The sequence below is a fragment of the Haemaphysalis longicornis genome, unplaced genomic scaffold, assembly GCF_048455015.1.
Source record: "Haemaphysalis longicornis isolate Haplotype H1 unplaced genomic scaffold, Haemaphysalis longicornis Haplotype H1 scaffold_1, whole genome shotgun sequence".
NCBI lineage: Eukaryota > Metazoa > Arthropoda > Arachnida > Ixodida > Ixodidae > Haemaphysalis > Haemaphysalis longicornis.
The window spans coordinates 462427158-462449344 of NW_027526203.1; the positions used below are offsets into that span (position 1 = coordinate 462427158).

At 48.4% G+C, this 22187-nt stretch overlaps 1 protein-coding gene across 1 annotated transcript in view; it reads left to right on the forward strand.

Annotated features, from left to right (window-relative positions):
* Positions 1-631: 631 nt before the first annotated feature.
* The window catches only part of Mop (tyrosine-protein phosphatase non-receptor type protein myopic), a 48876-nt gene continuing 27320 nt past the window's right edge, over positions 632-22187 (forward strand). Inside the window, exons 1-16 of the mRNA XM_077688005.1 lie at positions 632-794; positions 4078-4152; positions 4227-4354; positions 4781-4907; positions 4972-5103; positions 7384-7572; positions 7874-8032; positions 8096-8157; positions 9068-9262; positions 9782-9847; positions 10970-11109; positions 15581-15880; positions 19666-19829; positions 19903-20054; positions 20117-20310; positions 20408-21795. Of these exons, the coding sequence (XP_077544131.1) occupies positions 708-794; positions 4078-4152; positions 4227-4354; positions 4781-4907; positions 4972-5103; positions 7384-7572; positions 7874-8032; positions 8096-8157; positions 9068-9262; positions 9782-9847; positions 10970-11109; positions 15581-15880; positions 19666-19829; positions 19903-20054; positions 20117-20310; positions 20408-21795 (3558 nt within the window). The 5' untranslated portion in view covers positions 632-707. The remainder of the gene's footprint in view (positions 795-4077; positions 4153-4226; positions 4355-4780; positions 4908-4971; positions 5104-7383; positions 7573-7873; positions 8033-8095; positions 8158-9067; positions 9263-9781; positions 9848-10969; positions 11110-15580; positions 15881-19665; positions 19830-19902; positions 20055-20116; positions 20311-20407; positions 21796-22187) is intronic.

Here is a 22187-nt window from a genome sequence, read left to right on the forward strand (position 1 = left end):
ACTGTAATGGATGTTTATACCACAACAATTTGGTAACTTGTTCAGTGACCGTCACTGACTGACTGAAGACGAGGGCCGTACCCAGAAATTTTTTTCGGGGGGGGGGGGGGGGTTATGAATTTTGGGAAGGGGGTAGTTTTGCTGAAAGCAACAGTAAGTATTGTTTACGTGCTGCCTGAAAAGATTTCGGGAGGGGTTCGAACCCCCAAACCCCCCCTCTGGGTACGGCCCTGCTGAAGACTGCACGGTGCACCCAAGACCGCAATGCGCTCCTTTGTTTTATTACGTAGTAGTTTTTGCTAGCTAGCCATAATTTTTTGCGACCGAACGCCTGCCTGTTCGGACAACTCAAACAAAAAAGGCCGAACTTGTATCGCTTTTTATAGTTGGCATTGGCGGCAGTTTTAGAGCTTTATTCTTGGAATGTTCTCAGAGCAGTTTTGAATTTCGCGCCATACCTTCCCTTTTGCCAGTTGCAGAATGCTGAGCTGTCATTGCAGAGTGTATATAATCGAGCTCAGCTCAGTTTAAACTAGACTTACTGTAATTATTATGTTCTGTAATGTTGCAGATACGCGCTGCTGTTATGCATGCCGAACACACGACTCTAGGGGCATAGGCTTTGTTGCTTGTCCATAGGTGCAGTTAGGTCAAGTGCAGCCATTGCCGCTGGCGCCGCTGGCTGGCCCCAGAACGTCAACGTGAAAATGGAGTCGGCGCCGCGTTTGCCGATGCTTTCTTGTGAACTAAAACATAGCCCATTAAACGCGGAGTTTGGCCCTGCACTGAAAAAAGTAAGTGTTGCCGTCACAACGATCGACACTGACTGTGCTAGCTATGCGATCTTGCTCTATTTACCCTCGCACAAGTTGGGTAAACAGTGCAATTGATTGCGAATTCTTGCGACCTGTCATGATTTCAACCCCACGGGGCCCTGCTTGGACATAATCTGTACGCCGCGAACCTAAGACTTGCGTGCTTAGGTGTTCGGAAGGACGAGGCTTTTCGTTCGAAAGATTGGGTGGTGTCGCTCTGTTGTAGGGACCTTTTGTAAGCCTGTGTTAGCGCTTACAAGGTTAGCCCGCTGGTTGAGCGCCTCCTTGCTATCGCCAGAAATGGTTTTTTCTCGTCTACATTTTCGCTGAACTGCAAGAAAGGATCGACACGATTGTCTGACTGGGTGCCGTGGGTTAGGACTTGGCATGATCTCATTTTTGTGGGCGGCCCCGGGCGCGCGGCTATTTGCATTTGTCATGGGTTTGAACAAAAAAATAATAATGGTGTGCTGAGTTTGTAGACGTCCAGAATCAGTCATGTTCTCAACGTTCTGCGTTTCTTTTCGCAACGTTCTGCGTTTCTTGATTGCGTGACTTTTCAGCGGGCACTTTCCGAAGTAAACATTCCTTTACCGCCTGCCGTGTTTACCTTTCGGTTGACGTCCGTTCCAAGTCATGTTCTAGCTAATTAGCGTTTTCAGAGTACATCGCGGCAACATGTGCATGGGTAATGCTCAAATTCCTAGTCTACATGGTTCACTGGCGATGCTGTAAATTGCGCTATAAATGTTGGCCGTAATTCTCATCTCACATTATCGTTTTTCTTCTCGTAGTTTGGAGAATGAACTTGCCGAACTAGCCAGATAAAACAAGACAGGCTAAAGTGAGCTTCGTACTAGGACATGTGGTTTCCTTTTCAGTTTATGACGCCACCTGAATTGCAGGTCTTTTTAGTTCCTTTAGACACGAGTTCCGTCCCCGGATACTGCCTCACCTTCCTGCCTACAGCCCTGAGCTAGTAATTGATATAGGGAATCTTTTAAAGCTTTAGTTATTAATTTAAAGCCAGTTTTGGAACCTATTCCTAATGCAAGCCTCAACATGTAAGTTGTGCAGTTTGTAAAGGCTCTGAAATTCTCTTTCAAAGCTTAGAATCCTTTCCTCCCAAATTTCACATTTCAACAACTAAATTTCAGCAACGAACTTGTACTGGTCACAGAAAGGATGAGCAATAATGTCGTTTGAATGATCAAATAACTATCTCGGTACAAGAACCTGAATTCCTGCTTCTTGGTGCACTGTCTCGTACATTCTTTTTATATCTTGAGTTCTGTTCTGGGTTGTAATGTTTTGCAACCACTGCATTTGTTACCATTAATACCTTTCTTTTGTGCTTTGGTGGCGTAGTGGCCAAGGCATGCTGGTGTTGGGTGTTCAGCTGCAGCATTTCGGGTAAAGGCGGGGTGCATAAACGCTTTTGTGCACGATACTCCGTCATGTAGTAAATAACGCCGTGATGTTCTAAGTTAATCCACAACCCCCTGCTACTGAATGTTCAAGGGACATTGCAGGGAGTTCGTTGCAGTCTCATATATGGGATGTGTGGTGTAACTTAACCCATATAATTCATTATTTGATGACTTAGCAGAAGTCTAGCACCTTGGTTTACCTGTAATGAGTGACAGAAAAAAAAAAAAAAAAAACACACCTCGTGCTATTTGCTGTCGCTGCACTAACTACCATAGTGATGCCTCACTGATTTGCAACACATTTTAATGCTATCGCAGCCTCCACATGTTTTATTTGCACACATTTCCTGGTTAAAGGGGCCATGAAGACAAAATGTGAGTTCAGTTCATTAAAAAAGCTGATCTGTCCCGATAACAATAATACCGATTTTATTGCGAACATCGAACAACCTAGATACTAAAGAAAACAGATGAAGCACTAGTGACCCCACCCACTTTTCAGCGAGGTTTCTATAATGTCACAAAATCGTGTGTGGTTGGTGGCCAGTGACCAAAGCCTACACCAAGAAACATAACACGGTGATTTTAGTGAGGCCTCTAGTTTCGTTTGACCATATTATGTGAATGCCATACCTGCCAGGTTTCCCGAATTTTCCGGGAGACTCCCGAATTTTCGTGGTTTTGTAAGATTGTACGACCGAAACAAAAATCTCCCGAAAACGCACCCGTCTTTGGCCAAATCTTTTTCCCAGTGTGGCCACAATGTGAGGGAGGTATACCTGACAATACAACGCGACACCAATTAACATCGTCATCAGTGAAGTGCTTAAAAAGCGTAGTCGGCCATGTGTAGATGGTGAACCTGTTCGACCCATTGTTAGTTTACTGTTTATAGAAATGCAGCGCCGCCGCTGCCGCTTTCATTTACACACAAGCACGGCCGTTCTGGACGGCGGTTCTGAAGATTTAGCAAGTCTCCAGTGGTGTAGCTTGTTGTTAGCTTGAACGAAACAACAAAACAGTTCAGTTCCTGCTGTTTTGTATTGCACTTGCAGTACTATTTCCAGGGCTTTCTGAAAAGGGCGGTGTCAGCCACGTCGAACATTTGAGTGGTCTAGCTTCTTGGTAGTTTGTACGAAGAAACAGTTCATTTCCTGCTATGTGGCTATGTGTTAAACAAATAAAAAAATGTGTGTGAAGTTACCCATTCTGTTGTAGCTACTACCCCCCCCCCCCCCCCAGTAAGATCTCCCTAATGCCATCGCGGCAAACCTGGCAGGTATGGAATGCTAACGTGCAGCTAACACAAGAATAACCTTTTTTTTTTAGCGTTCCCCCTATTACATCGCTGCTGAAGTCGTGTAGTGCAAAATTTGGGTTTTTATTTGTTGTGTTTTTTTTGTTGTTGTTAAAAAACATGTTTTGATTTCTGATTGTGAGGGTTTTAACGCGCCGACGCAACGCAGGCGATGAGGCGCGCCGTAGTGGAGGGCTCCGGATTAATTTTGACCACCTGGGGATCTTTAACGTGCGCCGAAATCTCGCACACACGGGCGTTTTTGCTTTTTGTGGCTGGAGCTTAGCTGAAGGAGTTATCAAAGGCTTGTTCTTTCAAATAGAAGAATGAGGTTCTATTTTGTCTTCATGGCCCTGTAAAGTTTTTTTTTTTTTTTTTTATTGCTGATTGCTTCTGTTAGACCTGCTTTTCCTGTGGTGGCTCCGTTCACCAGTCCTCCTTGTGATGTGCTGTGTGCGATACTGTTCACTGATGCTGAAGTTCTTAAAGTACTGGGCCTTGCATTGCATGTATGTTCGCGTTGTTGCTGTTTCAGTACATTGCGGAGCATTACCTCGAGGACCCTGACTCCTACAACAATGAGATCCGGGAACTCGAAGCCCTCCGCATGGTGAGGTGGCCTCGTTCTGCTCGGTGTCCGCAGAGTGCTCCTAAAACGACGACTCTCCTCCCCCTGCCTTTCAGGCCGCCTGCAAGGTTTCCCGAGATTTCACGGGCTGCAGTGTGCTCAAGCGCTACTACTCGCAGCTGCTGTGTCTCCAGAGCAGGTTTCCCATGACTGACGAAGGGCCTGCCTGCGTTCCATTCATGTGGTGTGTCCATCTCTCCTCTGGTGGTACTTGGCCGCCATGTTGTTAACTGTGCTGCTAAGCAAGAGAAGGCCAAAAACTTTGAAGTGTGCGCTCATCTTCACCTGCGTAGATCAGTTGGTTCTCTTCTTCATGGGGCCATCACCTGAATGCATCAAGCCGGTTCACAGTGCGGTTATTTTGAGGAAAGCATTGCATGCGCTTGGGAAAATGCGTTTATTTTCATTATCAGAAGATGTTGAAATTCTTGTGGCTGTTTTTTATTGCATGAAACGCTTCCGGCATGAGCCACTGCAATGTAATTGTTCTTGGATTTTATTGATGCTATATGGCATATAGACTTCATGCAAGGCACTAGTGCTGGGCGACCATTATTGTTTGTGAATGAAGCCTATCCAATTTGTTGCCTGACTGAGCCTACTATTACAGGACTGACATTTACTCTGGAATGGTATTCAACATTATGGACATCAAATACGAGCAAGCAAGCATCCTCTACAACATTGGCGCATTACATTCCAAGCTTGGAGCCCTTGAGAATAGGGGCAGCTCAGAGGTATCATTTGCTCCTTCCAGCTTGGCCGGCGGCCTTTTTCTGATGCATTGTTCATTGCTTGCAGGGCATGAAGATTGCCTGCACACATTTCCAGTGTGCTGCTTGGGCCCTGAGTCAAGTGAAGGACCTTTTTCCTCAACCCAAGGGCAGTGACATGTCCCATGACCTGCTGCTGTTCTTCAGGAACGTTTTCCTGGTAAGTGTCGTTTGGGTGATGGTGAAGGGCAGAACCTCCTGCACACCGAATGCTTTGGTGGCTAGGATGTCGCACTAACTTTATTTGGGCTTCGTTCTGTTTTTCTTGGCATTAGCAATTTTGCTTGTAGGCAAGTGGGAGGCATCGCAAGGACAGTTATTTGTGATAATTGTAGTGTCTAAATTGGTATAGGAATCTTTGTGAGGGGGATATTGTGTTTTGCAGATCCGACTAACAGTTACGCATGAGTCAGCATTCTTTCTGGGACGTGTGCTTCCCTACAAAATGTGTATTTGAATTTTTTTCTACTATCGGTGGTTTGTTAAACACAACTGCTTTTTTATCATTTTCTATGACAACTTGACAAAATTTTTTTTTTTTTTTTTTTCACAACTATGATGTATGGAAACGTTTAAGAAACTTGTGCCATTGGAAAGGGCATTAAATCATCTGTATTTTGTGTTGCTGCAATTAGTGCCTAACCAATATGTTTAGCAGAAAAAAAATGTTACCCCTAAAAATCGGTCAATTTCCGGTGGTAACGAAGGAGTTAATTAAAAAATGTGCATGCTTCGGAGACTTCTGTATGTTTGAGTTGTGAGAGTGCACCTTGGCTATGGGTTTTATGCGGTAATATGGCATTTGCATGGCATCTGCCTCCTTGGTATCAAGCAGTGTGCGACATTCCATGCGATATGTGGCCACAAAGGACACAACTGGGTTCCACAACTATCTTGTTCTACTCCAGAGACAAGATAGTGGGCGAAGTGTTTGAAGCATTCACAGTGGCATAGGCTGAATGTTTTCATTTTCCCTGGAGAGGGAGGGGGGGGGGGGGCTGCCCCCTATTTCCCCGACCTATACATATTTATCCCTCCACTTTCAGCCCATGATTATGATGATAAAACATGCCTATCATCATCATGTGTATATGTGTGTGCGTGTATGCATGCGTATAATATGTTGAGATTTCGGCGCATGTAAATGATTTCCAGGTGGTCACAGGTAATCACGAGCCCTGCACTACGTCGTGCATCAAGGCCCGGGTGTAGAGTTCGGTGCATAAAACCCCATAATTTGAACCTGATTCTAAATTTGAGTGAATGCGGCTTGGCCTCGTTTTGATTGATGAATGAATTATATTATTTATGGCCTCTGCTCTAAGAAAGGTAAATTATTAGAAGAGCTTCTTTTCCCATGGGCGTTAGGATTGCCTACTGGAAAGAGTTGCAATTCTGAGACACAGCACACTCCCGTGCATTTGACTAGCCCTGATAAAAGAAATTCTGCCGAAGAAGTCGCTGAAGACTGCAGCTTTTTTTTTTTTTTTTTTTTTTTTTCAGTCGCTAAAAAGCATGCAAAGCAATTTAAAGTGAAGTGAACTTTAACAGTAAAATTCTTTCCTGTGTATATATTTAAATGCAATTTATTGTACATGGCGTTCAAAGTCAAAAGTAAAAAAAAATGAAATAAGAAATACGGATGATGCAACTGCCGCTGGTGCTTCTATTGTGCTTGTCCTCTTATGGTAAGCATTCGAAGGAATAAATAGAAAGTATGGAAGTAAGCCGTGCATGTCGGTGCCAATAATGATGCGGTAAGCTTTTAGCCACAATAAAATTTTAAGTGAAAAGTAGAGGCAACTCAAAAGAAACCTCATTTGGTAATGGCGCTGGTAATGGCACTTTGGGCAGTAAGGAGGGAGCAGGGGTCAGCATCGCCCCCCACCCCCCCCCCCTGCCCCGTAGTGTGCACCTGTGCACACAGGTGTCAATGGGGGGAAGAGTGCGTTTGCACTTCCTCAATCCGACTTTCGGCGCGTGAAATAAGCTTCATTCACCACGAGTAGATGCCCTGTCACAGCTTGCGTTTATCAATAAGGGCATATTTCTTTTGTGTGCATTAAGTCATATGCGATCCTTAGCTTCACCTTGACTGTTCTTGCTCTCCACGTCCATCGTACGTCTTTGTGTCACACAGTGCACCTACACACTTCAGTGTGATTAAAGACCAACTAGCCCACTGCCCAGCTTTACTGAGCCTAATTTGTGTGAAGGAAAGCGGGACTGCAACGTCTGTAGTGCCAGCATCGTCCGGTGTGGTCGCACCTGGGAGTGGCGGGTTATGTGAAGCTGTAACTGAGTTAGTTCCAATGATGTTGATGTGGACAGTGTTATCGTCGGGCAGTTCTCGTTTGAAGAGGGCTCCACCACCTGCTCGTTGACAGCAGCTGTTGGAGACGCCACCACAGCTCGTTTGCTGTGCTTTGTTTTTTTCCAGGGTCAGGCTCAGGAGTGCATCCTGGAGAAGTCCATGTTGGACAGGCGTAAGTCTTCCATCACGGCCAAGGTGGCCACTCAAGTGGTCGAGTACTGTCGAGCTGCTGTGGCACTTCTACTTGCTGGCTCTTCAAGCTCGGACTCAGACTCTGACTCCATACAGGAAATCGTTGGCACAAAGCTGACAAAGGTAAGACGGTTAAATGCTGTGACCTAGCATGCAAGCCCAGTGAAGCGAAGGGTACGTGTTTTGCTTGCACGTAACACCAGTCTCCAAGGCAGTGCATTAAAGAAAATTAATCCCGTTGTCCCACTGCAGTGGTGTTCTGCACTTGCATGGAAAGGGTTGGGCCACACAAAAATACTTCACAGTAACAGTGCAGTGTCAGTGAAATTGGGGCCCCTTTGCTGTGGTGGGCCTTGGAGTTGTGCTGCTCGGATGCGAGTGCTGAGAGGACGCTGGGCACACTGCCTGTTCGCTTACCTTGCAGCTGTGGAAGAAGATCCTGGACTTCAAGATGGCGTACTACTCCAGTGTGTCGTGCCTGCATATGGGGAACCAGGCAGAAGAGGCCCAGAAAATGGGCGAACGTCAGGCCTGGTACCAGCTGGCTGTGCAGCACCTCAATGAGGCGACGTCCATTGCCAAGGTGAACTGCCGAAGCTAGGCTCTCTGGTGTCATGCTCGTTTACATGCTCCTGCACTTGCACAGGGCCTGGAAGAGGAGAACCTCGGCGAAACACTTTCTTTTGCCATGGACGTCATTGGTGGGAAGTAAGAACTTTTCCTATTTTCATTTCTGCGGTGGGTTTCTGGCCAGACCAAATTTCTCAAGGTTTAAGTCGTTGCTAGAAATTTGAAGAGTAATTACACTTCCGTGGAGAATGCCAAGGCCAACAGGCTTATTGCGCTTACAGGGAAACTTCAGTTGAGCAAACTCTAGAGGGCTACATAAAAAGTTCATTTATGTGAAACTTCGTTGAACTTTATCCGGTTCACAACAATATGGAAACTAAAGTCCCACTTGCAGATCAAAATGAAAAGTGCTAAGAATACTATAGGATCATTTATTGTCATCCCTGGCATTATCTTGCAGATCCTTCACATTTTGAACACTTGGAAAAATTGGTTAATTGCTCTTGAATGGCACATTTTAGCAAGGCTATATTAATAAACCGACTGCTTATGTCCAGGCATTCACTTGAGTAACATGTCTTCTCATGCCATATCAAAAATTTTGGGAAGATCGAAGGCACTTGTTTAAGTGACACAAGGAATGGAGGAAGTTATCAGCTGCTGCACCAAAAAGAAAAAAAAACCTCCATGATCGTATTTGCATTGGATGCAGTTGATGCAGTGCTGTACTTGCAGGGAATTTCAGAATGGTATGTTTATCTGAAATCTTCATTCAAGTCGGGTGGCTAAGGCATTGTGCTGCTGAGCACGAGGATGCGAGTTAGATTCCCGGCCGCGGCAGGTGCTTTTCTGATGGAGGCGAAACGCAAAAACGCCCATGTGTACTAGATTTCGGCGCACGTTAAAAATCCCCAGGTGGTCAAAACTAATCCGGAGTCCTCCACTACGGCGCACCTCATCGCCTGTGTTGCGTCGGTGCGTTAAACCTTACGATCACTAAATCAATCATGAAGTTTCACAGTGTTCTCCTGTCTTTGTAATCCACCAGGTTCAACGCTGCCAAGAAGGAGAATGAGTTTGTGTACCACGAGAGAGTGCCTCCTGTGGAGTCCCTGCCTGAAGTGAAAGGAGCGAACCTTGTCAAAGGCATTTCGTTCAGCCCTACAGACCCCGAAATAAGCGGCCCTGACATCTTTGCTCGGCTGGTTCCAATGGAAGCTCATGAGGCCTCTTCTATCTACAGGTGACTGCTTTCACACATTCTTTTGTTAGGAGGGAGCAATTAGCAAGCTGATCAGCTGAGACGTCTCTGTTTAACCTTCACGTGATCAGCCTGCGGTGTGATTTTCACATTTGATGATCACATGTGTGATGATCACATTTCTCGCACTGTGCTGTTTAATTCACTGGGCATGCAGGCCTAATTCGTGCTGCCCCCTGTGTAAGAAGTGGTAATATTTGTCACTGGAAACACAGGTAGTAACGAAGCGGCTTTGATGTTAGCAGTGTGCTTGTGCTCTTGCTTGCTTCAAGGGTTGCAACCAAAGAAAGGGCTCAGAGTAAATTCCAAACTTGTGACTCCAACGAAGCTGTCTGTTTTGTCGTTGACGCATCGCAGCATCTAGTTGAAGATTTGTTACACCCGCATGGTGTTTGGCATGTTTTCGCATGAGCATGATTGTAATTCTTCTGCTATAGCGTAAGCAGTGAGAGGATTTTCCAGGATGATTTTTCTCAGGCTTGTTTGTGTTACTCTTTACAGTGAAGAAAAGGCACGGCTTCTGCGCTCAGTAACTGCACGTGTGGACCAGAAGAACGAAGAGCTTGAGTGAGTGTAATAGAATTTCAGCCCTTTCTTATTTAACAAAAAGCTTTTTCGTTTTTGTTAAGGGTATTCAACCAGAAAAGAACTTTCTCCTTGATGGCAGGGTCCCTGCTGTGGCCCATGAAACGAATGACGTGTACCAGCACACACAAAGATCTTGTCTTTTTGTTGCACCACCCCTGAACACACTTTTCCGAGGTGCCGAATTCTCGTTCTGCTGCAACATTGCTGTTATCTTCGGTGTAAAAAACCACTTTCCACTTGAACGCCGCACAGTATTGATGACAAGCTTGTGAAGGCATTGTTAGATATGCCTTTTGAGGTCCAGAACCGTCACCAACTCCTCAACTGCACTACCTGCAGCACAAGGAAAGAACGCTTTGCAATCACAACCAAAATGGCGAGCGGTTCATGTGACTGGCTAGATAAGGCTTTGTAGTGGCTCTAGTCACCTCCAGAAATGACTTTTGAGCCGGCAGCAAATTTGAATTTTTAGCGGACGGCAAAGATGACCCCACGTATAGGTTGACTCTGCGTACAAGTTGACCCCTCTAATTTTGGATAGTCATTTCTTTAAATAGATGTTGACTTATACACGGCAATATATGGCAATTGTTTTGTAGTGAGATTACACTTCTGCAACTCGTTTCCTTCCCCATGTTACTGAGCGTTATGATGACTGAGTTTGATGAGCGTGATGTTGACCTCGTTCATAATTTTGTGTGAGCGAGGAGGAGCGGGTCATCCCCCAGTCACTAAGAAGACAGTCACAACGATGGCTGTGATGGTGCATCGCACCTCCTCTGCCTCAGGGATGGACAAAGCAGCAGCATAGCAGACGTTCATGTGTAGCAACAAAACCTCGTCAATACTTTGTGGCCTTAGTTGCTGCGCGTGAGCCTAAGGGTATATCAGCTGGATGGAATTGTTGTGGAGAAAACTTTGTGACGGGCAAATTTCCCGCTGGAGCCAGGCATAGATCATGTGATGAAAGTGTGCGCATCGAGTTACGGGCCCAGTCTCGCTTTGTAGCTGATACAACCTGGTCAGTGTGGCATGCGAGGTGGCTACTCTGAGGGCTTGGCGTTGCGACCTGAAAAAAGAAAAAAAAACGTTTACTTTCAGGGCTTTCCTGTCGTCGCTAAACCTGGACAAGAGCATGCTGGTGATGGATGCACAAGCCCTGCCGCAGGAAGTGGTCCAGTGCTGCGCCCGGCTGAGTGTGTGCCCCACGGCTGTCAGTGACCTGGTTCTCACCATCCAAGGTGGGCACATGTGATCTCCCATCCGCCCTGTCTTGCAAACTGTGCCACAGAAAGATGTTCATTCGACTGGGGAGTATTTTTAGAATGATGCAGTGCATGGCTCCGTACGAGCACAAGCATTATGCTTATTTTCTTCATTTCATGGTATCTATCATCTTCCATGTGGTGCTAAATTTTGCAAGAAGCCTTTAGACTTTTCAATATGCCTATAGAGACGTCTGCAATCGGAGGGCCTAAAAAAAACAAAACGGATATCACAATCAATATTTGTAACAAGTGAATGCGTATTCGCATTGAAATATTTGATATGCATCACCCAGGGCTGCCGCCAAGTGCCACCATGTTCCCCACAAAGTTTATCTGTGTGTACTCTGTGTGGCACTTGCTTCCACATTGTGCTCTTCTGATAATATTGCCACATAGCAGCAGACTAGCATGGTAATGGGAGGATCTGCATGTAATGCCATAGCTTACTTAGATTTCATAATGTCAAATTTACGGTTTGTATTATGAACACATTGGGATGATTTTCTGCCTACATTTAATGCTCTTTGCCCACATGCGTCGGTTGAGATGATGTCGCTGCTGTCATCTTGATAAGCAGGTTTTTGTAGTTGCAGATAGCCGGTACAGGAAGTACTCCACGTGCTGGGTCATGACTCATAAGAGTCAGGCAGCCTGAAGCCACGCGGGCCACAGGAAGCCGGGTGCAAGTAGGGGGGTGGAGTGGCCAGCAGATAAGTCGTTGCCAGGATCATCAGGGCCTGAAGTGCGTAGAAAAGATGCGTATAAGTCATATAGCGCTTTCCATTGGGCGAACAGGAGCACTTCTAACTGCACCCAAAGTGCTCTCGCGAGTTCTGGCATCTTCCAGTGGTCGGGCAGGAGCAGGGGCGTTGTGTTTCATTGGTCGAGGGGGAGCACTTTTTTGGCGCCGAGAGCAGCCGAGAGCAGTTCTCGGTGCTCCGTCGCCAGCGGCGGAGTAACAGGGAACGCCGAGGAAGTCACATGACCTCTTTTACGTCATTTCTGGTTTTATCCCCGGGTGGCGGAGGAAAAATGGCGGAATCCAGCAGCCGCGATAGTCGCTCAGTGCGTACGGCAGCAGCTAAGCGCGGCCGTCTGGACGATGCTGCTACTTTTGGATGATGAAAGCACCACAGATTCAAGCGCAAACTCATCATCGGACAGCAGCAGCAGCAGCGACGACGACGACGACTTGACATTGCATGAGTTTATGTTCGAGCACCTGTTCACCCCGCCGGAGCAGCGACCGAAGGTAGAGTCGTATCTGGAAATTTCAGACGGCGGACGCTGTTATCGTTCGCAGCTAATTTTAGGGAGATACTTTGGTGACCCTATCATGCGGAAGGCAGACACAAAACTACCGGCACGTATCTGGCAAAACTGGCGAGGAACAGCGTGCGGACAACACGAGCGCGCGAAATGCTCCGGGAAGCGAGAGCGGGAAAAGTTTGGTCACATGACTCTTGACATCACGCCCTCCCCCTTGTTTCACTGCTCCCGGAGCAGCGCGAATGTTTCATTTGTGGGACGAAAGCACACGTCCCCGTTACTCCCGTGTGCTGCTCTGGCTGCTCGCTCCACTTGCTCCTGTTCTCCCAATGGAATTCGCCAATACTGCCACGAAGGCAGCTCCCATGCCCACTCAGGGTGGCTCAGGTTGACATTTGGTCTCCTCGATTTGGCTACACTTTCTGCACCAGTTCAGGCGGTGCAGCACTCGCGCACTCGATTTACCAGTGCAGCTTGCGCCACCTGCACTTCGGCCCTCGATTTGACGCCGTGCTGCACCAGTTCTTCTACACTTCTGCACTAGCCCCTGTGCGAGTTCTCGTCTCGTGCAAGGTGTAGCGTGCGAAAGAACTGGCGCTGCACTTGCACGGCACTTTTGTGAACTAGTGCAGAAAGTGTAGCCGAATCGAGGAGACCAATTGTACACGGGTTGAATTTGCACACGGCCCCTCGCACACGGGCCATTTTCCATCTAGCTGTGTGGACTTCCCAGGTGTTGTCATCCCCGGCAAAGGCCGAGTGCAAGCTGGGAGATTCCCTTAGACAGGGGTGGAACAGCTGCGCCATTTGCGCCATTGAGCGCCAAACGTGTTTAGCTGCGCCATCCTGCGCCGATCCGCCCCTGTTGCGCCAAACCTGGTCTTAAAATGGTCGAAAATCGCGAAAAAAAAAATGCATTTTAGGAAAAACACATTTTTGAAGTCTCCATACCTTCAAGCACCTAATCTGAAAGTTTTACCGCTGAATTTGGTCTGGAAAGGTCTTAAAGTCGACCTTGTAAACGCAGCGGGAGCCGCAAAACGCCGAGAATCGGGCTAAAAAAGCTTGAATTTCACGCGCGCGCCACACTAGAAGCAGACTGCCAGCGGCGGCCATCTTGGACTAGCCTTCTTTACTGTGCGCATTTTGCACTATCTCAAAATGGCGTCCCATGAGGAGAACGAGCATTACCGCAGTTACTGCCAATTTCGCGAAAATCGTTTACGAGCCGCTGATTGGCAGGAGCACGCGCGCTCGAGGCAAGCCCCCCTTCCGCGTCTTGATTAGCCGGTGCGGTTCAGCCGCCATTTTTTTTTTTTTTTTTCGTTTTGTTTGTGCAGGCGCATGTCTGCCGCCGCAGTATTTTCAATCCGGGTGCGTTTTCTCTGCCGTTAGTGACTGCGATTCTGTTACAACGCCTTTTTGTCTCGTGCCGCAATGCTTGGAGACCTTTACCTCAACGAATTACGCGCTGCAAGTGCACGAAAAAACGACGAAACACGCAGTAAACCGCGGTGCCGGGATCGCCTGTTACGTACGAATCTGGTCCGAAAAGCGCCGCGTGGAAACGTCCAGATTTAGTTAGCTGTTGTGCTTTGGTGTTATTTGCAAAAAAAAAGGTTGGCAGCACAATATGTTTGTGCTTTTCTTTAGTTTGCATAGAAGTTGAAGGAAGTGCAAAGTAGCGAGTACCGTTTGTGAAGTTCAGCAAAAAGTGTAGTTTTCCAGCGCTGTTTGCAAAGGTTTTCATTACTTGCATAGAGTTTTCCGGTTATTTTTGTGGTACGGTCGCATTCTTGTTTTTTTCGTGAGGAACAGAGTGACACGGTGCTTTTTATATTGTGGCTATGCTGTAGCAAGAGTTAGAAACTAGAGATGTATTTTCCTCTATCTTATTTTGCGACATCATGCTCCGCCTTACGGAGTGTTTCACTTTTGCTTTGAGGTATCTACTCATTTTCGCCCGTAAACTTTAAAAAAAAATTAATTTTAAACTTGAAATGAACTCCCTGCTAAACGGAGGGATGCTGGTTACCTTTTGCCTCCCCCCTCCGTTTTTCTGTATTCAGAAAAGAACAAATAAACTTAAATTAAATTCAATTCAACTTTGGGGTTGGCTTTGCTTAGTGGAGGATGGTCTAATATTAATAGGGACTTCTGACGTGCTCTAGTTAGGTACGTTGTCTGCGGCGTAAGTTCGTAGACTCTTGCATCGCGGTGACGAGTGAAGAAAAAGCTATGTTCAACTTTGCACGCACTGAAACCGCTGTTCGATAGAAACAATGTAAGCAAACACCTTGTTTTACGGAATGCCGCCATGGGGTCGCATAAACACTGCCGTTTGGTGGACACAAAGCAAGGCCTGTTATCTGATCCCTTTCGACTCTCCGCTTCAGGTTTGGCCTTCGAACGGTAATAATGCAACGCACTCGCTGGGGCCGAAGGTAGATGACTCCGCATTTTGTAAACATCCAGATGTAGTACAAGAACTGCGTTCCTGGTTCAGATTAGGTTCTAGTGCATGATAGAACACCTGAGAATAGTAGAGAGATTAGGTACTTGGCCGGGGACTTGCACAGCGGCCTGTACGGAGGCACCATAATGCATTGAAATGGTGTTACATCTCCTACAAATGGCAATTCTGGCTGCTCCAAACCTGCTCCAAAAATGCCTTTCTTGCTGCTCCAAGCTTGCTACAAAAGGCACTTTTGCCTGCTCCCAGGACTGCTCCCAAACCCATGGACCCTGTTCCACCCCTGCTTAGACCTATTTTAAAAAGGCCAGCTGCCACCAAGGCACATGGTGCCTTCCACAGCCATAGTGAGCACGGGCAATGTGCGTAATGATCTGGTATCATTCTGAATGCCTATGGTCTGGCATCTCCTACAGAGTCACTGATGCTACTGTCATCGAAGAAATGTACTCTGGGCGAATCTCGTGATTAATGAGGGTGCACAGCACTTGCAGATGCCACCACATATATATATTTTTTTCTTAATTATGGCACGCTCTTGTTTTTTCCGGCAGTTGGAAAGTCGGTGCCATGCAGAAGAGAAACATATGAGCTTGTAGAAAGTACGCACTGGATGATGCAGCGTGGCTGGTTTTGAAAGGGGCCTTTGCCACTATTCTTAAACGACGTTTGGTAGGCATGACCCTGATTAATGCGCTGCAGGCCTGAAGGAGCTGTACCACCGAGTGGACGAGGACCTGGCCCAGGCGGAGCAACTGCTGAAGGAGGAGGGCGCCCGGGAGTCAGCGCACGGCTCGGTGCTGGGAAGCAAGCGGCCGCCCTCCAACCTGCTCAAGGAGCTGGCTGCCGAGCTGGCCAAGTACCAGGGGGTGCACCAGCGCACGGCCGACTCCAACAGCGCCCTGCAGAAGAGCCTGGCCACCCACTCGGCCAACCTCAAGCTGCTCGCCAGCCCCCTGGATGAGGTGGACAAGGCGCTGCCCTCTGTCTCACTCCTCGACGGTGAGCCTCTCTTCGCTAGGCTGTCGTCGTGTTTTCATAACAGCCCGGTGCTGTACAGCGAGATAGAAGCAAAGGAGGGGAGGCGCGTCTCCGTACGCGTTTGGACTGTACCACGGAGCAAGAATGTACATAGGAGGGGAAACGGCCCATTGCAGCGGGCGTGGGCTAGTGACCAGATAATTCCACGATGTACAAAGTACCTTATGGATGAAATGATAGCAGCCACAATTCATTTCAGAGTTGCGCAGTGAAATGCCGATCGCAACGGCCATGCAGTTTCTTCTCCCGCAACAGATCCTGCTAGCGTAGCCTAGGCCAAATGCTTGTGAGGTTATCTGGCTGCCCTAGGAAGCTTCGTTTCCCCTCCTTCCTTGTTCGTACTCCGTGGACTGTACGGGGTCCATACACCTCCATTTTAGAGTTTGCACGGCATTAGTGTGCGAAAAAGCTGATACAGCATGTTGCAAAGACAGCCTCTTGTATTGCTATCAGGAAAAATGAAACAGATAGGATGGGGCGATTTTTACTTGTACAGTAATAAAGGCTTTACAGTGAAAGAGGCACTGATCAGAGGTCATAAAACTTGGTTAGATAATGAGTGCCCTTGCTCTGCTCCCGATGCAGGAGCAAGGTAATACGGAGCAGAGTGCCTCCTTGTTGGCAGCCAAGGACTGCCGTTCTGTGGCAGTTCTTGGCTGCACCTCTTTCAAAGCGATAGTATCCTAGTGTTTCTTTCCGGCCTTTTGCAATATGTGTGCCCTCGTAACAAAAGAGAAGGAGCATCATGGGAACCAATTACAAGGCCCTAAGTGGGCACATATACTGGCTGTGGTAGAGAGATGGCTTTGCGGGTTTCTGCCATGTGCAAAAAGGGACCTTGAAGTGAGCACCACCTATGGGAGAGGAGTTGCTGGAGAAGTACTGCCGTTGTGATTTTGCACTTGCATTTAATAAACACCGTGTGTAGTGATTCTGTCCAATTTTTTTCCTCTTCAAAAATTCTATCAAAGTTTGGAGTTATGCAGCATTTATACAAGTACAGTGTAGACTATAACGTAACTGCTTATAGTGCGGGAACGGATATAACGGGGGTTTTTGTGACCACCGGTTCACCTCCCATAGAACTCAATGCATAAGCATACCGCTTAGAATGCGGTTGGCCAAAGCACAATACCGTTTATAGTGTGGTTTTCTGGCAGGACTGCTGATCGACCGGCACAGCTGGGGCATCGTTTTAGGGTAGCAAAAGAAAAAAAGAAAGGATGAAATCGGCCATCTGACGCAGCACGCACTCCTTGATATCTCCTCTAACTTCGACACACAAGAAAAGAATAGGCACCCTTTAGTTCATGCGTACGTGATAACCACAACTGATTTTGCTTGATGCACCTCGGAAGATAGCGATCCCCGTCCCCGTCCGCGCGCGGCAAGTTGTTTCTATTAAACGTGTACCGCATGGCCTGTTTTCACACACGGTTCGTGCACGTCGGTGTTGCGCGTGCATTTTTTCACGCTCATGTCGATTTTGCGCTCGTGTCGTGGTGGCTTCTTCGCGTGGCAGTGGGAGGAGCGTGATGGCTTGCACCAATGGGGAGACGCGCACCTAGTGGCGGGAGATTCGAAACTCTCCGGCCAGCCGGCTGGTCGCGCCAGAGATGTGTAGGCCTACCACCGCGGTGTTTTTTGATGGGCGCTTTCACAAGCAACGTGGATGGGAGTTTATATTCCTCTTTTCGCCCATATTATGAGCTCTTTTCTTGCGTGAGAATCCTCGCTTGCACCTCAAGCGGCATTTCAGCGAGCAGTTAGAAGTGGTTGCTGGAGCTTCCTGCACCACTTCACGGCCAGGGCGGACGCCATGTTGCCGCCTCTTACCGCGCCGCACACCACGCCAGTTGTAACTGGGCCGACGTCGCTGCGCCTGCGGCGTGCCCTGTGTTTCCGCGAGAAGAAATTGCTCCGTGCGGTTCACGCTTTAGAACGTTGTGCAGATAAGCCACCGCTCTTTCCCTTTCCGAACAAGCGAGCTGCGCGAAGCCGAAGATTTCCACCACCAGTACGCTGCGCTGATAAGCAGTCGCCTTCGGCATCGTGAACACAAAGTGGGGTAAAAAAAAATCCCGCTGCCGTGTTCATATCACGTTCCGCGGCATCTGTTCATTGACGCTAAAAACGCAGCCACGATCCTCCAAAACACAAACACAACGGAAGTTATAGCCGTGCTCGCTGTTTGTAAGACTGCGCTTGCAATGTCCCTGCAGCAGCTACTGATGTGAACAAAAATACGATATAAACACCAGGCCTTTGCTTTGACTTGAGAGGTAGGTTGTGATATGGTGTGATTCGCGCATGTTTTGGTTATAGTGCGGTACCGCTTATAGGGCAGATTTTTGCGGCTCCCACGACATACGTTATAAGCGGTCTACACTGTAAATGGTAAGCTGATAGAGAGGCTGTGAAGAGCCAATGAAAGAACAGGCAGCGCAAGCCTGACAGCAGTGCATTGGGAGATCCCAAGCCTTTTGTTGTATTGAGGATTTCGTTGCATTGAAGTACAGTATATTGAGGTTGGACTGAACACGGAGTGGCAAAGCAAAATAAGCTGGAGGAAGCAAGAGAGTAGTTCGCAAAAAAGTACGGAAAAGGGTTTTCACCTTGAATTTCTTGCAAATGAAACCACTGCGTCATGAAAATTGCATCTGGTAGTGATAACCGACCTGTTAGAGAGAATCGAGCTAACTCAATTTGTAACTATGTTTTTATCTCCCTCCTCTGTGCACTGGATGATGGCTCTGAAGGTATAAACTAATATCTGGCACGTTGGCATTGTGGAGGACCCCAAAAGAGATGGCATGTACCTTAAAAACCAAAACCACAAAAAAAGGGGGGGGGGGGGAACTTTTAAGACACCAAAATAAGAAAAAGTTTCATCCATGCATAATGTCAGTGAGGGAAACTAGGTGAAAAAACATTTATTTCACTGCATTATGCGGCGCAGAAATGACAGGAGCTCCTCTGTATTTTGGGGGGGAGCAGGGAAATGTGTGCCAACGTGAAGAAAACCTGGCATGACACGAGACATAACCTAGTGCTTGCTTGCTTTGAGGTCGATACATGGAATTTGTTTTCGGTTTAGTCTCACTTGTCGTTGCTTACAGCAGCACGCTGTTCTAGTATGAACTTGGTAGGGCTGGTTCAATTTTTGGTCACTTTCCATTCTTCAGCCCACAGAAAATCCTTGCGCCAGTGCATGCTAAAATGGTTTGCTTCCAACCATTTGGTGCTGCCGTCATTTACTCCAAACACCTGCTTGGCAGCACTGTGCCCAGAGATGTCAGCAGCTAATGTAGATTTTTTTTCAAAAGCAGCAGGGTATCGATTTCATGTTCCCGACTTCATAGATAGCGGGGATGTTGTGTGGTGCACACTCGTAATGGTATGGCTCGTAGCAGCAGCCACATCTCAGCAAACCCAGGTCACCACTAAGCAGTGCATCTTCTGTGCTAGAAATCTTGGCGTTGGCTTGGTTAACTGTGTTGTGGAGTATCATATGTGCTCCAAGGTATTGGTAGAGAGTGTTTGAGATGTGCTTGTAACAGATGCACTGGGTGAAAGGGGTAAAACAAGGGTTGTTTTCTATGACTCTGCTCACTGAAAGGCAGCTGATTCCTGGAAGATATCTTGCTGTAGAAAGCTTGTTTTCAATATTTTGTGGCATTGTAAGCATTAGGCATCAAGATTGTGAGGCAGTGTTACGAAATATCTGTGTTGGTATCTTATTGCAGTGCCCAACAATGAAGCTGTGGTCAAGGAATTGTCTCACCTGCTGGACAAGGTTGATGAGATGAAAAAGCAGAGGCAGATGCTCCACACCCACTTGCGGGACGCCCTTCAGAAGGATGACGTTACCAGGCAGATCGTGACGAGAAACAAAGGCGAAGAACTTCAGGTGCACACACTTGCTTTGGTTGTGGCACGGGCTGTTCCAGTGGCAGCAACACTGATCCTTTGGCTTTGTGCAGGCGTTCTTCGCGGCAGAGCTGAAAAAGCATGACCAGGAGGTGTCACTTTTGGAGCAAAATCTGTCAGCACAAGATAACATCTTGAAGGCACTGACTCAAGCCAATGCCCGGTTTGCGGAAACACGCAAAGCAGCTTCTGATATCCTGAGGAGGTTAGTTACATTAATCTTCTCAGTGCGGCTACCACTTGGTATGTTACTGCTTTGCCTTGCAGGCGAGAAGTCATGGTGGCCTCTCTAATTGCATCGTATGAAGCCTACGAAGACCTAGTGGCCAAGACCCAGAAGGGCGTCGAGTTTTATAAGAAAATGCAGACCAACGTGAGCAAGCTGCTGACTAGGTTACGAAGTGTGGTCAAAGTGCAGGACGAAGAGCGTGCACTACAACTGGAGGCGCAGGCACGGAAAGGTAATGTCATGAAATGCTGCCCCTTGGCTGCATTTGTTATTCTGCACGCCCTGCAACTGGGTGTGGAGCTAGAGCATGTCGGTTTTGCATTTTCCAGCTGGAAAACTGGGAGCCCTTTCCAGTGCATCATCAGGAGGCATGAAGCTAAAGGACTTCCTGCCATACATGACCGGCCAGGGGCTGCCAGCAGACACGAGTGTTGCCTCTGCCTATTACTCGGCCGGCACTTATGCCGCTTACCAAACCCCGCAGGCCCTTTCTCAGGTCAGCACTGACAAAGCCCCGGGTGAAGTGGCCGACAAAGCTGCCGAGATGATGGGCATGGGCGTGCGGCCCACCCCGCTTGGGTCGGAGCAGACCTCCCCGCACCTGTCGGGACAGAGTGACGGCTACATGCCGAGTGCGTATGCGGCTTTACCAGAAGGTTGCCCAAGCTCTGGGGACAAATATGGGAAGTTGCCGCCGCAGATGCTCTCCAGCGTTCCTGGCACGTCTGTGGCCTACCCTGGTGGCTACACTGTGCCAGCAGCTGCTTCTTTGCCTAGCCTGAGCCCCACTGCTTCCAGCAGGAGCCTCTCCGCTGTGGCCAGCGAGCGAGCCCTGGTTGCGGGCAGACCGGAGTACCGTGCCTACACCGAATACACGCCCTCAGGCTCGTTCAACATGCCGACCAGCCCTGCCTCAACCCTGACGTACAGCTTTCGCAACAACAACCAGTCTGCCCAGGGCCCGGAAAGCTACTTGCCCTCCGAGAGCTCTGGCTACCTGGCCTCTACCAGCAACACCTTTTCCTATGGCCAGAGTGTGGTGACCTCCCAGCAGGGCATGGCCTACCAGCCGTACCCCGCCACATCGTCTGCCCAGGCTGCCCTGCCGGTGCAGCATCAGCAGCCCGCCTACTATGGACTCGGTTACGGCCAGCACCCGTCGACGCTGAGCATTCAGGCTCCCGTGTCGTACGCTCAGAGCTACAACCCACAGCAGCAGAGCACACCTTCACAAACACCCTACCAACAGCCTGCGTCTGGAGACAGCCTGTCCACCTCGATGGCATCCACATACACGGGCTACCCCAACGCCTACTATACTTATGGGGCTGCCCAGGGCGGCGCACAGCAACAGCACCCCACCTTTCAGGCCTCGCAGACGCCAAGTGTGCCGGCAGGCCAGAGCTATGCCAGCAGCTCGTGGCAGTACCCTTCCACGCACCAGATGGGACAGTACCCTGTCAGTGGCCAGCCAGTGCCCTCTGGAATGATGGGGGCTGCAGTGCCCCTACAGCCTGTGGCGGCTGCTTCCACTGTGCCGGCACAGGCCATGCCAGCTGGCGGCCCCCATGAGCCACAGGGCAGCCAGGCACCGCAGCCCTCCTTTGCTGTGGGCTCCACCATGCCCCTGGTGCCTGAAGTCGCCAAGGACCTGCTGTCCGCTACCATTGATACGGCCCAGGATGACAAGGGCCAGGCAGCAGTCCTCCAGCCACAGGTAGGCATCTCTCCCTGCCCGACTGGCAGGCACAGTCACTTGGGAGGGGAATCATTATGACAGCAGCTGGTGATGGTTCAGCAAGGCAAGAGGCCAGCCCTCATTGCATTTACCAATGGTGGAATGTGCATGGAACTTTTGAGACTCACTGTTAGATTCTTTACCTGGGAATTCAGGTCAATAGCTGTGGAAGGGGCTACACCTGATAGTAATTATGCTGTTGTCCACCTTGCAATTTTCAAAGGCTTTGAAGCTAGCAACTTCAATTTACTTGACAGAGCAGCGCCTTAAATAATGTGGGAACAAGGTAGACTTGGGCGACGCCTCTCTGTGGCCAACACTCTACTTTTTCTGTAGAAAGAAACATGCAGAAGCTGCAACTCTTTATTTTA